We start from the raw sequence: 14,108 nt of genomic DNA, 5'->3' as shown, positions 1-14,108 counted from the left end.
CCTTCAAAACCGATCATAAACTACAGATCCCTGAATTCCTTTTGGTTAAAGAAATTGCGTGTTACTCTCTACTCTCCAGCCAATTGTCAACCTACCTCTAATAATTTGTTTTCGTTAATCGTCAAACCATGAAAAAACAGAGAATATACTTGATCCCAATTTGCAGTGTTGTTTTGTTTTCACTGTGCTCAATAAAAAAACTCCTCACCTAATAAGTTTTGACTTTAAGAACTGGTGATTTTTTAGATTTTATGTAATGGGGTTGAGTTGGACCAAAGGAAAATCAGAGCTGCATCAGGTTTCCTCATGTAAAGGGAGCTCAAATTATAAGATTGGAAACTTAAGAGAAGGAAATAAGATTGGAAAGGAGATGAAATGAAATAAAATAAGAAGAGAAAGTGTTTTTCTTTTTTAATGTCTCATCCCACTTTTTCTTGATGTATACTTAATGAATTTTCATCATGTTTTTATTTAGGTGCAAGCTAGACACCTTGTTAAAGTGTGAAGAATTTTTCAAGAAACGATTCAAAGTAAGTATAAATCTTCCTTAATGCCTTAAAACCATACTAACTTTGTCTGAAAGTGCAAAGAAATACAGGGATTGCCCTTCTTGCAACAAGGCATTGTCTTGCGGCAAGCAAACAGTCGCTCATTATGACAGCAAACCATGCCCCAGCATCTTGGGCCCCCTGATCTTCCTTATTATCTTTGATGAAATTGTGAGAATGAAACTTGGTCCAAATGTCGAAAAGAATGTCTATGCTGACGACACCCTATTAGCCTTCGAGTCGGAAAATCAGGAAACACTACTTAAAGAATTTGAAAACTCTTCTAAAAAATTAAAGAAAAAATTTAGGAAGAAAAAATTGTTTATTGAGGACAATAAGACAGAAGCTTTAATTCTAGCTAATAGCACCAAAGACAAAAATTTAAAAATTAAAATAGATGACACTGTATTAAAACTAGCGATATCATGAAATATCTTGGATTTTTCTTGACAAAAAATCTTAATTTCAATAAACATCTGGAACTAACCTGCCAAAAACTTAAGAGAACAGCCAATAATTACAATCAAATTCTTCCTAATTGCTTTGGTCCAACCTTTCTTAGACGCAAGATCATTTTCCATTCTCTTCTCTCAATTCTTTTTTATGGCATAACCATTTGGATTTCAGCCACTTGTTGGAAAAAAACCACCAATCTAATCGAATCATCTATCCGCCCATTAAAAAAAACACTTATATGTGGATACAAATCTGTGTCAAACTTTGCTCAAGACATTATCTCTGGAGTTCCCCCAGCCACCTTATTAATAGAAATGAAACTTAGAATAGCAAGAGGTGAGAATAGATTAAGTGTCGAAAAAGAAACTAGAGACAAATGGAGAGAGATATGTATTAATGAAAAGGGCAATAATTGGATAAAAACCATTATAAATGACTTTGACGAATGGTTGGATCGGGATCATGGAAACCCAGATTTTTACATGACTCAGTTTATGTCTGGCCACGGTGCCTTTGGTAGTTATTTAGCAAAAAGACACTTAATAGATTCTCCCTTTTGCACATGTGGAGAGATTGACACTCCAGATCATACCTTTTTCTCATGTAAATTGAAACTTAATCTTAAGGAAAATTTAGAATTGGAAATGAAACAGACAATTGATGCAAAAAATTTATTAAAATTAATGTTAGAAAGTAAGCACAATTGGTATTTAGGTTATAAATATACAAAAGTAATACTAGAAGATAAGATTAATAAATATAAGCCTATTAGTAATAAGATCAACAACTCCGCTCCATCAACAATCAACATCCCCGACGTAATGCCTCCAGGCGGTCCCGGGGCTTTATTAAGTTAGTAATAGTATAGTTAAGTTAATTATAGTTAAAATAGATCAGTTTCAATTTTGTTAATTATGTAATTAAAACTTAATAAAGAAATTTAAAAAAAAAAAAAAAAAAAACCATGCCCTGCAAGGACAAAATTCTTAATTTCACCTATGCTGCATTGCTGTCTATAGACACTATTAGTGCCATGTCACAGTAGGTATTGATTGTATCGAACTGGATCCGAATAATCAAACATAACCTTACTATTCAACATCAAACGTGATAATTTCTGAGATAATTTGCTCAGTTTGAAAAAATAAGTTGTGTTAGAGACCGTGCTTTTAATCACGGAACGGTCCTGTGTATTCAGTTGATGGGATGAAGCAGTTTCAGAAAGTAGAAAATGCCTACGCTACAAGAGCCACCATGATTTAGGCATAGTTTTAGGCCTTTATTGCCTCTCTAGTCTCCTGTCTTTTGACCAAGATCAATCCGCACAGGTCAGTCATTCCGGAGGATGAGTTTTAGAACTCTACTGCGCAGTGACGTAGTATTGAGTGCTTGCAATGTATTTCTTATGGGAGCAGCCATTGTGACTTAGCATGGAGTGCCGCCGAGTTAAGGCCAGGCGGGGGAGTGGATTTCAAAAAGATGCGCAATGACTGACCTGTGTGGATTGGTCTTGCTTTTGACAGTGAAATTCTGGGAGGGGGTGTCAAGGTTAGGTTATGTTTCATGGCCTAATGAGACTAGGTCAGTCCTTGCGCAGATCCCCTCTCCCAGGCGGCTGCACAGCCGCCCCTCGCCCATCGGAGTTTGTGACGTCAGCAGGAGCCCACTCTGATTCCCAGAATGAGGAGTACTGAACACGTATACTGTCTCTACAATTATTATCTTTCCATTTTTATTTTAATTTATTCCTAACAGAGCACCTTTTTACTGTCAGTCTAGGTTTCATTTCATCTGAGAGCTCATGTCACAAATTAATTAAAAAGCTAGGATGGTGACTTCATTCTTTTTCTTCAAACTTCTAGTGGCAAGTAAGAAGGAAAAGTAAACCCAACAAAAAAACTAGCAGTCGAAACTTGGTTTGTCTCCTCTATTTTGGAATCGAAAGTTAGGAATATCACGAAAATATTACTCCCCTTCTCACCATCATCAGGAGGAACAAAAGTGGAAATTAGGTTTGATACTTTCTAAGAATTTTTTTTCATCATTCTCTCTTCACTTTATGCCCCTATTTATTTTTTCCCTGCTTTTTGTTTTAGAATAAAGGAAATGAACTTTCACCTGAAGCTGGCCCATCTAAGACATCTGAAAAGACTGATAGAAACGAAAAGTGTGAAAAATGTCTGAAACATTATTTCTCACCTCCACATGCTGAAGACTGCCTTTGTTGCCTTTGCAATCCTTCTGCGGCTGCTGGTAAAGCCAACTATGTTTGCTCAGGTCCAAAACCTGGGCCCAGAAACGAAGAAGACCTGAATAAAAAGCCCAGCAATTTTGGAAAACCTGGATCTCCAGAAGAAGACTCAAAGTCTTCAAGCAGCTTTGGATTTGGATTTGCTGATAGTGGAAGTTTTTCATCAAAGTTTTCACCAAGATGCCTGCCACCAAAATCAGGTTCATCTGGTGAAAAATCTGACGTGATCGTCATAACTGATGATGAGGGGAAAAGTCCATCCAAAAGTAAAACTGAGAAAATTGTCACGGAAACTAAACAGACCGCATCATCCTCTAAGAGCTCTGGTGGTGCATTGAAGACGAGTAATTCACAAAATAAACTTGGAAATCAGACTGCTGGAGGCAAGCCATCTGCAAGTGAGAGTAGTGCCAGCAATGCCACTCATGAAGAAGTGTGGAGTAAAGCAAGAAACAAACAGTCTGATCAGCAGAACAAATTGCAATTCAATAAAGTCAACAACATTGAAGCAAAGAATGCTGCCCAAAACAGGAAAGAGAACAAGGATCTGAAAGTACTTAACAAACCGCCTCTAAGTCGGTCCGCAAAAGAAGATCAAAAGAAAATGAGAGCTGAAGTGACAAACCAGCTGGATCACCTAAGTGTAAGCAGTAGTAAAACGACCAAACTGTCTCATACCGATGAAAATAAGGCTGACAGACCTGTCAGTTTTAAGCCTAGTCATAATCTCCAGGATTCTTCCAATCCAGTTACCATCCCAGATTTGTAAGTAGCTTTTGTCCAAACGATTAATTTACTTTTTTATAATGAATGGCATCACCAAGTGGAAGGAATTTTTGTATGCATAATGAATTTTACTTAAAAAACATTTACTTTTTTATTTTGGTTTGGTAAACAAGTGTTTTTTCGAAATTTTCTTTGTAAATACATTCTTCCTATCTAATAACTTTCAATCAAAGTCGAAGAACTTATCATTCAAACTACTTGCAAGCCCAAAGTTTGGCAGGTCTCTGAGAATCAGCAGAACATTAATTACCAGAAAATACATTAAGCAAAGGTTGGATTTGCACAATAACAGGACTCTAAATCTGAATTTTACTCATTTGAATGTATGTTGTATTTTATTGAGCGCGTTTTAGTTGTTCTGCACAACCATCCTCAGTGATTAATCTCATGCTTCCACTCATCAACTGCCTCATACATCCACCAGCCATGGCGGGAGCATGAGTTCAGTCACTGAGAATGGTCATTTGAGTATACCGAAATGCGTTGGATGGAATACAACATAGCTATGTCCAAGTAAATCAAATTAAATTTTTGAAAAATTGCACGTTTAAAGAATATAGGAAACAAATTATTAAGTCATGAAGTTTCGCTAAGGTTAGTATGAATGAGTCCGTAATACAATTTTTAAGAGGTTAAAAAAAGAGTAAATGGTTCCATAACTCCCAGGCATAGAGTGTAATAGAGTTGCAATGTACTGGAACGCCGATGGAGTCAATCCTAGAAAGATGCGTCTTGCTTGCTAGAAAGTGGGAACCTTCTGAGAGCCACATGGCATTTTTTAACATTAGGGCTCATGGAAGAATTGTGGGCAGTTTTTGGGATTTATTAATTTTAATCGTTAATTATTTTGGCAAATTAAGTTGACCAAAGTCTCACCAAATAAAAAAATGTAAGGAACATTCGGTTTTTAGGAACTAAATTTTATACCTATTTTTCCTGAGGAAAGCCTAGAGCTGGGTCCCCTTGCATACGGTATCACCAGTCTCTTGAGCACTAGTTGCAGCAGTACTGAACAAAACAGCCTCGAAAAGTGTTTTCTTCGAGGCTCCAGCACATTGCTACTGTATTGGACTCTATGCTCCTGAGTCGCAAGTAGTAATCCCCTGGTGTGATTGAATTTTTTACTTGTTTCCAATTTTTTTTTCATTACTCTTCTTATTATTGGCTTAGTTTTTTTGTTTTACATTGTGTTTGCATTCTATTCGTGGGTGATAAGTCGTGTGTTTGTATGCCACCGAGCCGATTATTGAAATTTTAAAGCAGTCCGATAAGACATCGAATTGTGATGTATTGCACGGTTCATATAGGGCTGTGTCTTTTCGATTCGAGCTGACATAGTTTCAATAATTGGGCCACAGCGCTGATGCATTCAGGATACGTTGTGAGGCACGGCACATTGGTTTTAGATTTTATCTGGTTTGCATGCTTGTCTGATCTGTAGACTGCTCAAAAATTATCCTTATGTCATCAGTTTTGGTTTAAAAAAAGTCCTGAAACCACTTTTAGAAGTGTATAAAATTTATTACCTAGTCTTTTCTGAAGGAGCTCATGGACTACCGTTATCAAGATTGTGTCTACAATTTACCATTTTTTTTGTCTGTTTCAGGAGTCAAGTAGATATCCCGGATCATGTGTATGAAATAGTAAAAAACCTACAACTCAGAATGCCCCCCACATTTTTAAATTCTAAGACTCCATCTCAGACTGAAGGAAGCACCTCTAAGCCCAGCAGCCTTGATCAAAAGTCAGAAAATACCTCTCGATCAAGTGTTTGTCCTTATCAAGAAAATTTTGACATTGAACCACTACTACCCTCTGACAGAGGTCTCTCTTCCATGCCATATACAAATAATCTACCTAATTTGGCATCAAGCTCTCACCAACCACCATATAGCTCAGCTCACTCCTCTGTAGTCTCTAGTGATCTGAACTTTCCTAGTTCTCACAATGTTCAAATCCATAGTACAAGTACGAATTCTCTGAGGCATTCCATGCATGCTGACCAAAGTATGAACAAAATTCCAAGTGGTACCGATGTAAAACCTCACTCGGCTGATCCTCGGAGACGTCCTACTTCCAATATTGGTGGTAGCTCTGCTCAGCAGTCGAACATTCAGAGGTATTTAGGAAAGCCTCTCATTGCTGACCCCAGACGAAGGACTTCATCTGATCTTCAGTCATCCCATTTAAGTATCAACAATCAAAGTCACACTCAGGTCACAAGTTTAGCAGGCTCCTGGCAGCACCCTACCTCAAGATTCAACTCAACAGCTATTTCTAGTCATTCCAGTAATGCCGGACCTATCCGTCCTTACCAACATCCGGCTTATACAACTCCTCAAGTCCACCCACCTAGTGTCTCACACCACCCTCCAGCATTCACTAGTAGATCTGTCACTACTTCTAACTGTATTCCTCCATCTGTGTTCTCTCAAGCTAACCGTACTTCGAGATTCACTCCTGCTTCTAGTCCACAAGAATTTTCAAGTCCTGCAGAAGACATTATTATGAACGAAGACATGCAAATGTCTCCAGACTCACCTGAAGAGACATCCACCAGTACCTGTCCTCCAAAGGAAACCAGCGGAACATCAAGAATTCGCTCTAAATTAGCAGAGGGTATTACAACAATGCAAAAATTAGGGAAAACACCCAACACGCCTAGAAAAGACAGAATGATCTCTAATCTCAAACCAGGGGTCGTTAATGACCTAGCAGCCTCCAGAGAGACCAAGAATTCGCTGTTCGTAGACTCTTTAGTAAACTCACAAGTGCCTTGCAATGATAAGAAAGACCCAAAATGTACCACACCGGTAAAGCATTCTAAAGTACCTGAAAAAAATATTGATACCATTAACAGCTTGAAAACGCACTCAGGTGGATCAAGTTCCAGACCACCTCCAATAAGGCCCGTAGGAAAAGCCCTTTTGCCCACTCCTCCACTGGGTCGAGGTAACTGTGATAATACTAGATTTCCTACCAGTAATGTTCCAAGTTCTTTCAACCAAAAAATTCCTCCCAGGAGTACCACAAATAGCTCTTACAATGAATCTATTAGAACTTGTTTTTCAGCCAATAACGAATCAAGCTCTGCAACTGATTTTAATAGCACCTTCAGGAGTAGTTTTCATCAACCTTCTGCACCGAACTCTGCAGGTGATTTCAATGAAACTTTCAGAAGTAGTTTTCACCAACCTGTTACACCAACCTACAGTGATGTATTGCCCAGAACAGGAAATCCCGATCAATATAAAATTGCTCCAAGTTCATCACACAGGCCCGTGGATTCCCTTCTCCGATCTCAGTCATCTCCTGACCCAGCTGACCTTTGGTCCCAAACTGCATCAAGATGGAACCCAGATGTACGTTATAACATTGATAAGCGGGATAGATATGATGACTACTACTCATCCCATCACCATCTTGATCAGCGTTCTAATGATCGCCTTACAGGTGACCATCGTTCAAGCGATGATCGTTTTTCCGACCATCGTCCTAGTGATCTTCGTTTTAATGACCATCGTACATTTGACCGTTCTGATTACCGTTCAAGAGATCCTCGCTCAAGCGATCCTCGAGTAAGTGGTTCACGCACAGGTGATTCGCGCTTTAGTGAAAGCATCAAGTCCCGCCCGTCCTCTGCTGACCCAAGAGCTCGAATGGGTGATGCGGCAATGAACATGAGAAAACAGAATATTCGGGATGAAGAGAGGCCTGGCAATAACCGTGATCCTAGAAGGCGTAGTTTAGAAACAGAGGGACGACCTGGAAGATCTAGAAGTAGACCACCAAGAGGCAGCAAGAAAAGCACTGTTGATGATATTTCAAGATCACGCCAAAAATCTAAAGATAGGTCCTGTGTCAAAACGATTCCTGAGCCGGATGAAAGGGAAGACTTTCTGTCACCATTAGATAATAATGCCAGAAAACCTATCACATCGAAGACAGGCCGTGGCTATGGAATTCAAAACTACAAAATCCCCAAGAAGATTAGTCAACAAGCTCCTCGAGTAGATCCCAGAAGAGACCCTGACCGAGATTCGGCTAAAAAAAATAGCGTTGGAAAGGAAAGCTCAGATCAACATGAAATTTCTCCTGTGGAACTTGATGACTCAATGGACGTAGACATGGATGTGAACGTGGGCATGAACTTAGGCAATGACATCAGTGTACCTGATGACAGTGGGAATAATGTAGTAGCTAAGTCAAGTACTGCCAAAACTGAGAGGAACTCTCCAAAGAAGTCATTGAAATCTAAGAAAGAAGAAGTTGCAGAAAAACAACCATCAAAACTTTTGACCCCCAAAGAAATAATAAATGAGGAGGCAAAAACACAAGTAAATGTGGTAAACGGTGGTGATGCAACTGATTCGGAATTTCAAAATGAAGACACCAAGAAGTTGACGGTAGATTCATGTGGATCCACAAAGCCATTGAAGTCCTCTAAGGTCACAATTAGTAGCATTCCTCAGACAACATCCAGAGTTGTCATCTCATCAGATGAAGAGTCCCTGGCTCGTGAAAACGAAAGTAGTCGTCTTTTAAAGGAGGGTAAACCTGGTCAAAGTGTTCCATCTGATGAAGATTCAGAAAATCATCCGAAGAAAAGTGATGAAAATGCTAAAAATAAATCCACTCCCAATAGGAGTGTTAAGACTGATCCTAACAAGATTGTTATTTCTGACTCATCCGATGATGAGTGTACCATGAGAGTTCGAACTAATGAACCCAATGAAAAGTTACCAAGAGGGAAGAAATTAAAGACAAAGAAACGCAAGGAAAAAACGAAGAGGAAGGATAGCTCTGCAGAAAGCGATATCAATTTTGATGAAAGCAGTGAAGAAGAAAAGTCCAAAGCTTCCAAAACATCAATAAAAAAATCAGATGTTTCAAGCGATAGTGATTCTGATGAAAGCCATAAAGGAAAAAAGACTAAAGCCTCCAAAAAGTCATCTTCAACCAATAAATCTCTTGTTGGAAGCGACAGTGACTCTGATGAAACTAGTGGAAAGAAAACGTCAAAATTGACAAACAAGTCAATCTCAACTAAAAAATCCCTCATTCAAAGCGACAGCGAATCCGATGGAAGCAGTGTAGGAAAAACGTCAAAAGTTTCCAAAATGTCATCCTCAACCAACAAATCGGATGTAAAAAATAAATCTGCTAAAAAGAAAGCCCTGCCAGGAGATACAAGTGATTCAGATGTTCCATTAAAGAAGTCATCATCTAAGAAAGTCAAAGGAATAGTTAAAAATGTCAAGGTGCATGACCAGACCACTGATTCTAGCTCTTCTGAAGGAAGCGATGCAGATAGCATTAAAAGTAAGAAAAAAATGAGGAAAAAGAAGCAGAGCGGAACAAAAGAATCTCAAAGTTCTTCCAGTGATTCTTCTTCTTCTGCATCCTCCATAGACTCAGTTAACAAACAGAAAAAAAAGAAAAAATCGGGCTCGGACAAGTGTTCCAGAGCTTGCAAGCAAAAGGACAAGTCAAAAATGTCTGAATCAAAGATCACCTCATCAAAAAAATCAGGATCAAAGAAAAATTCTAAACCAACTGCAGAAATAATAATTTCAAGTGATAGTGATTCTAGTGATGATGAAGTTTTAGCAGTGAAAGTCAAAAAAATAAAAGAGACATGCTCATCAGATGGTATCAGGGACAAACCTTCCACTGACTCCAAGAATACACCATCAACCAAAAAGCAAATAATAGAATCAGATGCCAAACACCAAAATAATGATGTTGAGGACCTCATTAAACCAATTGAGAATAAAAAAGATCAGATAAGTTGTAACAAAGTTGACAGCACAAGTGACACAAATGAACCAGGGGCTCCAAAGACACAAGCGGCTACAAAGGACGTTCTGTCTCTGATTACTGATTCGCTCAGCAGTAATACTGCTTTTACACCACTGCTGATAACTATGCTGTTACAGGAAAAGTTAGGTCCCAAGTTTTTAGAGAACGTAGAATTAGTGGCGAAACTTATGGAGGGTGATACACTAGATAAAATTAAGGACCTGTTGACGGGAAAAGATAAAGCTTCAAGCTCCTCTGCTGAACCCATCAAGAGAGAACAAGATACCCCTAAAGCCAAATCGACGGAGACTTCAGAAGGAACTGCGTCAGAAATTGTGCCAGATGAACACCTGTCTGCTTCAAGTGAATATGATGGAGTTATTGCCAAAGAAGATATTTCTAAACCTGCAAATGAATCCGTATTAAAATGTAAAGAAACGGATGGACATGATGAAAATGCTGGTGAAATAACCAAAACTCAAGTCCTTCCAGAAGTTCCCCAGGGAGATGAAAATGGGCAACTGTTATCAGCCTCTGAGCCTGAAAAAAGCTTATCTTTAAATGCATCTCTTACAGAGCCTGAACCCGAAGAAGGTTTGTCGGAACCAGCAGCAGGATGCTCAGCACAGGATTTGGCGACAGAATCGTCTAATGCAAGTGCAGTCCAGAATTCAAACACGGGCGTCACTCTAAACCAAGGAAAATACGGTCTTGATGTTGAAACCGTGCCAGATAAAAGTGTTCTTGAATCTCAGCCAGTAAAGGTAACTAATAAGGTTGAACATCCTCGCAAGAGAAAACGTGGCAAAAAGGCCCTCAAAAAGAAAGCTGTGACTAATTCAAAGCAAAGCTCTGTTCATCTTTTACAAAACAGTGCTGATTCTTTAAGTATCGAAGAGAGAAATCAAATTTATAAAGAAATGTGTGTTGGAGCGGTCAAAAATTTTGAAACAGGCCCCAAGCAAAGAAAAACCAAAAATGAGCTAGACAAACTGCATGAGGATCTTCGAGAAAGTTTTATATCGCAAGATGTCATCAAGGCCACTGGGATTCGTTCTTGTAGAGTTAAAGCTCATGAAATGGACCTGATGTCACCAGATGACTCATTAGAGAAAATTCCTATTGCTCGAGGTCGAAAAAAGAGCTCTGAGAGATTGGAAACTAATGACAAATCAACAAAAAATAAGGCTGCCAAAGTGAAGAGAAAACCAAGTTCTCAGCATATCAACTCGTCAGACAGTGATGAAGATAGCCACAAAAAGCCAAAACGCAATTCAACGGACTCACCTCCTCCCGTTTTAGAAGCTTTTACTGATTTGAAAGAAAACGAATCTTTAGGAGTAAATGAACTGCCATCAAAATCTGAAAGCCCAGAGAAAGCCCCTCCCCAATTGTATCCTTCCCATGAAATTTTGCCACTAATAGATCCGCCGTCCTTCTTTGATCTTCCTGAAATCTATGCACTAGATTACTTCACACCAAAATTCAGAAGAAAAAGATTTAATTTGGCTGAATTCAAAAGTAAATATTTTGTGGTCAAAAAGCAAACTAGTCCCTCAGCTGGCTGTTCTATCAACGCAAAGCACATTGTTAAGTTCTTTGGATGTGGACGCAGGCTCGACCGAAAGAGGAAGATTACCTCTATCTCTGAAATTTCAACTAATTCATCAGGTCTCTCGGAACCCAAAAAACGTAAAGTGGTCCAGAACCAAGTTCAACCTGTGCCGAAGGCTAGAGTTTCAGTCAAGAACATTGCTCTATCTACAAGTAAAATGACCTCAGGTCGAATGACCAGAATGCAAGTGAATAAAGAAGATCAAAAGAAAGCTGGATCTACTGAACCAATCAAAATCAAAACAGCTGAAGAAGTAAAAAGTGCTATTAAAATGAGAAAAGCAGCCCACATGGAAGAGCCGGATTTAGATGATTTCATCTTGATTCTTGACAAAAATTCTGAGAAATGGAGCCGTGTAAAGAACTCATTGCAGGCTTTCAATTCCATCACTCCCAAAGTTACGGCAGAAGAAGCAGCGATACAATATGAATTGAAGTCTGAAGTTGACTGGACGGATCCTGATTACTACTTCAAATTTGGTGCGAGCATGGACTGCAAACTATGCTCTTACAGTGGCTGTCACATATCCGATCATTACCTGTTGTACCACTCTGAGGATCAAGTTTTGAGTTCTCGGCTGCACCATGAAGAAGGAGAAAGTGCCATTGCAGAATCAATTTTCCTTGATTATTCAGACGTGCCGGATGAGTTCTTAATTAGATTTCCAGCCAGCAAAGAATGTGATGGGACTGTACTAAATAAAGAAAGCCTCAATAAGCTTCTCTTAAAAAAGTGGCTCAAGGACCACTCGGACAACTTGACGGGAGTTTTTCAATCATTGGTTAATAATTGTGTCTTGGAAAGAGACAGTAACGCAACATTGTCCATCAATGATGAAATTAAGCCGAAAATACTCACTGATCTGTCAGATCTCTTATACAGAGCATATCGGGCTAAAATGCGGTCAAACCTATTTCTTTGTCGCATGTGCAATAATATTTATGACAATGCTAGAAAATTTTTTGAACACTGCAGTTTCCATACAGGGGAATATCTCTATGAATGTACTCCCTGTCAATTAATTTTACCATCTATTGACGATTTTGTCTCTCATGAGGAAAGTGCCCCTGGAAATCACTTTTTATCCAATCGTTATCTCTTACCACCAGAATCTTCAATTTTGTTCGGCTATATTTGTTCTTCATGTAATTTTGTTCAATTAGTTTATGAGAATTTAGTGCGCCATCTAACGTATCACAAAAATGACAAATTTGAGCCACAAATTGTGCGTATAAATATGTCTAAATTATCCTCCGATCTATTTGCTGAAAGTTGTGAAGATGCAGTCGCCAAGAAGTGGCATGACTACAAAAAAGAAGACATTACTAGCTGTAGCTGCCCCAAGTTTTATTTGTCATTTGATGACCCAAAAGATGTTGCTAAACATTTTGAAAAATTATCTTTGAAGGAAATTTGTGGTAGCAATCCAAACGATTCCACAAAGTGTGCCAATCCTTTCGCTAGAAGTTTTTCCTCTCCCAAGCACAAATCAAATATAACATTCACAGATCATAAAGCACCACTTCCAAGCAGTCATAGTTTTGGAAAAATTATCACCGTACGCGAAATAGAGCACACAAATCTAGAAAAAATTATTCTAAGACTATCAAAGGCAGGCAAAGAGCCATATCTTTTCTCCAAATCTTTGAGGACGAATGTTATTCAGTTGAGCAAGGAGCATGCTGCCAAGCCTCAAGACCTTATAATGGATGAAGAAGGAAGGAACACTGAGCACAATTATGCGTTCATAAATAGTGGACCAGAATCATTTTCTATTCAATTGGACAAAGAGAACTCCCCTCAGTCTCGCATAAAGTTTTTAGAAGACTTACACAACAGGTTGAAAACTAAAGGCGGCAGAAATTACTTGACTGAACTTGAAAAGAAGTTGAAGTTGACAGAAGTTGAAGCTATGGATTTGAGTGAAGTACTTCCTTTATCCTTGAAGAAATTTGCCCCAAATATCCTCAAATCCAAAACTAGTTTGGAGTCCGAAGCTCCGACAATACACATTCCAGACTCAGTTGAGTGTTCCCTGCCGAAAATTATGAATGTCATTGACTTTAATCTTCATATGACAACCGAATCGTCTGAGAGTTCAGTTTCTATTCTCAAGCCTTCCAATGCATTTTTGAATATTGGGAATCTACTTACATCATCTCATTCTAAGGAGTCGTCTACTCCTAAAACTTGCAAACCATTACCATCCCTGCTCTCAGTGAAGAAACCACCCCAGAACCAAAAGTATACGATGAAAGATCCTGCTGTGCGGAAGCTGAGAGTCGGTCCTATTGGCGCTGTGAAGGAAGTAAATCATGTTGCCTTTAGTTGCTTTGCTCCTCTCAAAAGTGGAAAGATGTGCAGCCATAGAACAGATACTGTGGAACAGCTGGTTACTCACTTCAATTCATTTCATACTGACGTCAAGTGGACTGGTCTGTGTGAGCCGTGTGGTCAGACTATTGTTGCCAGAGGGTTGGAAAAGTATCCTATCAGCATTGCCTCAAATCATTTAGTTTCGGCACATTTATCTCCAGTTACCATATTTGAGCTCATCAAACCTACAGCTAACCCAGGTAAAATGCATTATCATTAGCTGATTTAATTAATATGCCTCTAAATACACTAAGTCAAGATCAGGAGAGTCAAT

At 38.9% G+C, this 14,108-nt stretch overlaps 1 protein-coding gene across 4 annotated transcripts in view; it reads left to right on the top strand.

The window, feature by feature from the left end:
* The window catches only part of LOC109034302 (uncharacterized), a 61,911-nt gene that overhangs the window by 18,047 nt on the left and 29,756 nt on the right, over positions 1-14,108 (top strand). For all 4 annotated transcript variants that reach the window (XM_019047355.2, XM_072299425.1, XM_072299426.1 and 1 more), the window contains exons 4-6: positions 476-530; positions 3,101-4,020; positions 5,648-14,034. In XM_019047355.2, coding sequence (XP_018902900.2) covers positions 476-530; positions 3,101-4,020; positions 5,648-14,034 — 9,362 coding nt within the window. The remainder of the gene's footprint in view (positions 1-475; positions 531-3,100; positions 4,021-5,647; positions 14,035-14,108) is intronic.

The sequence above is a fragment of the Bemisia tabaci genome, chromosome 4 (assembly GCF_918797505.1).
Source record: "Bemisia tabaci chromosome 4, PGI_BMITA_v3".
NCBI classification, from domain to species: Eukaryota; Metazoa; Arthropoda; class Insecta; order Hemiptera; family Aleyrodidae; genus Bemisia; species Bemisia tabaci.
The sequence above is the reverse complement of the archived record's forward strand: the minus strand, read 5'-3'. Positions and strand labels throughout refer to the sequence as shown.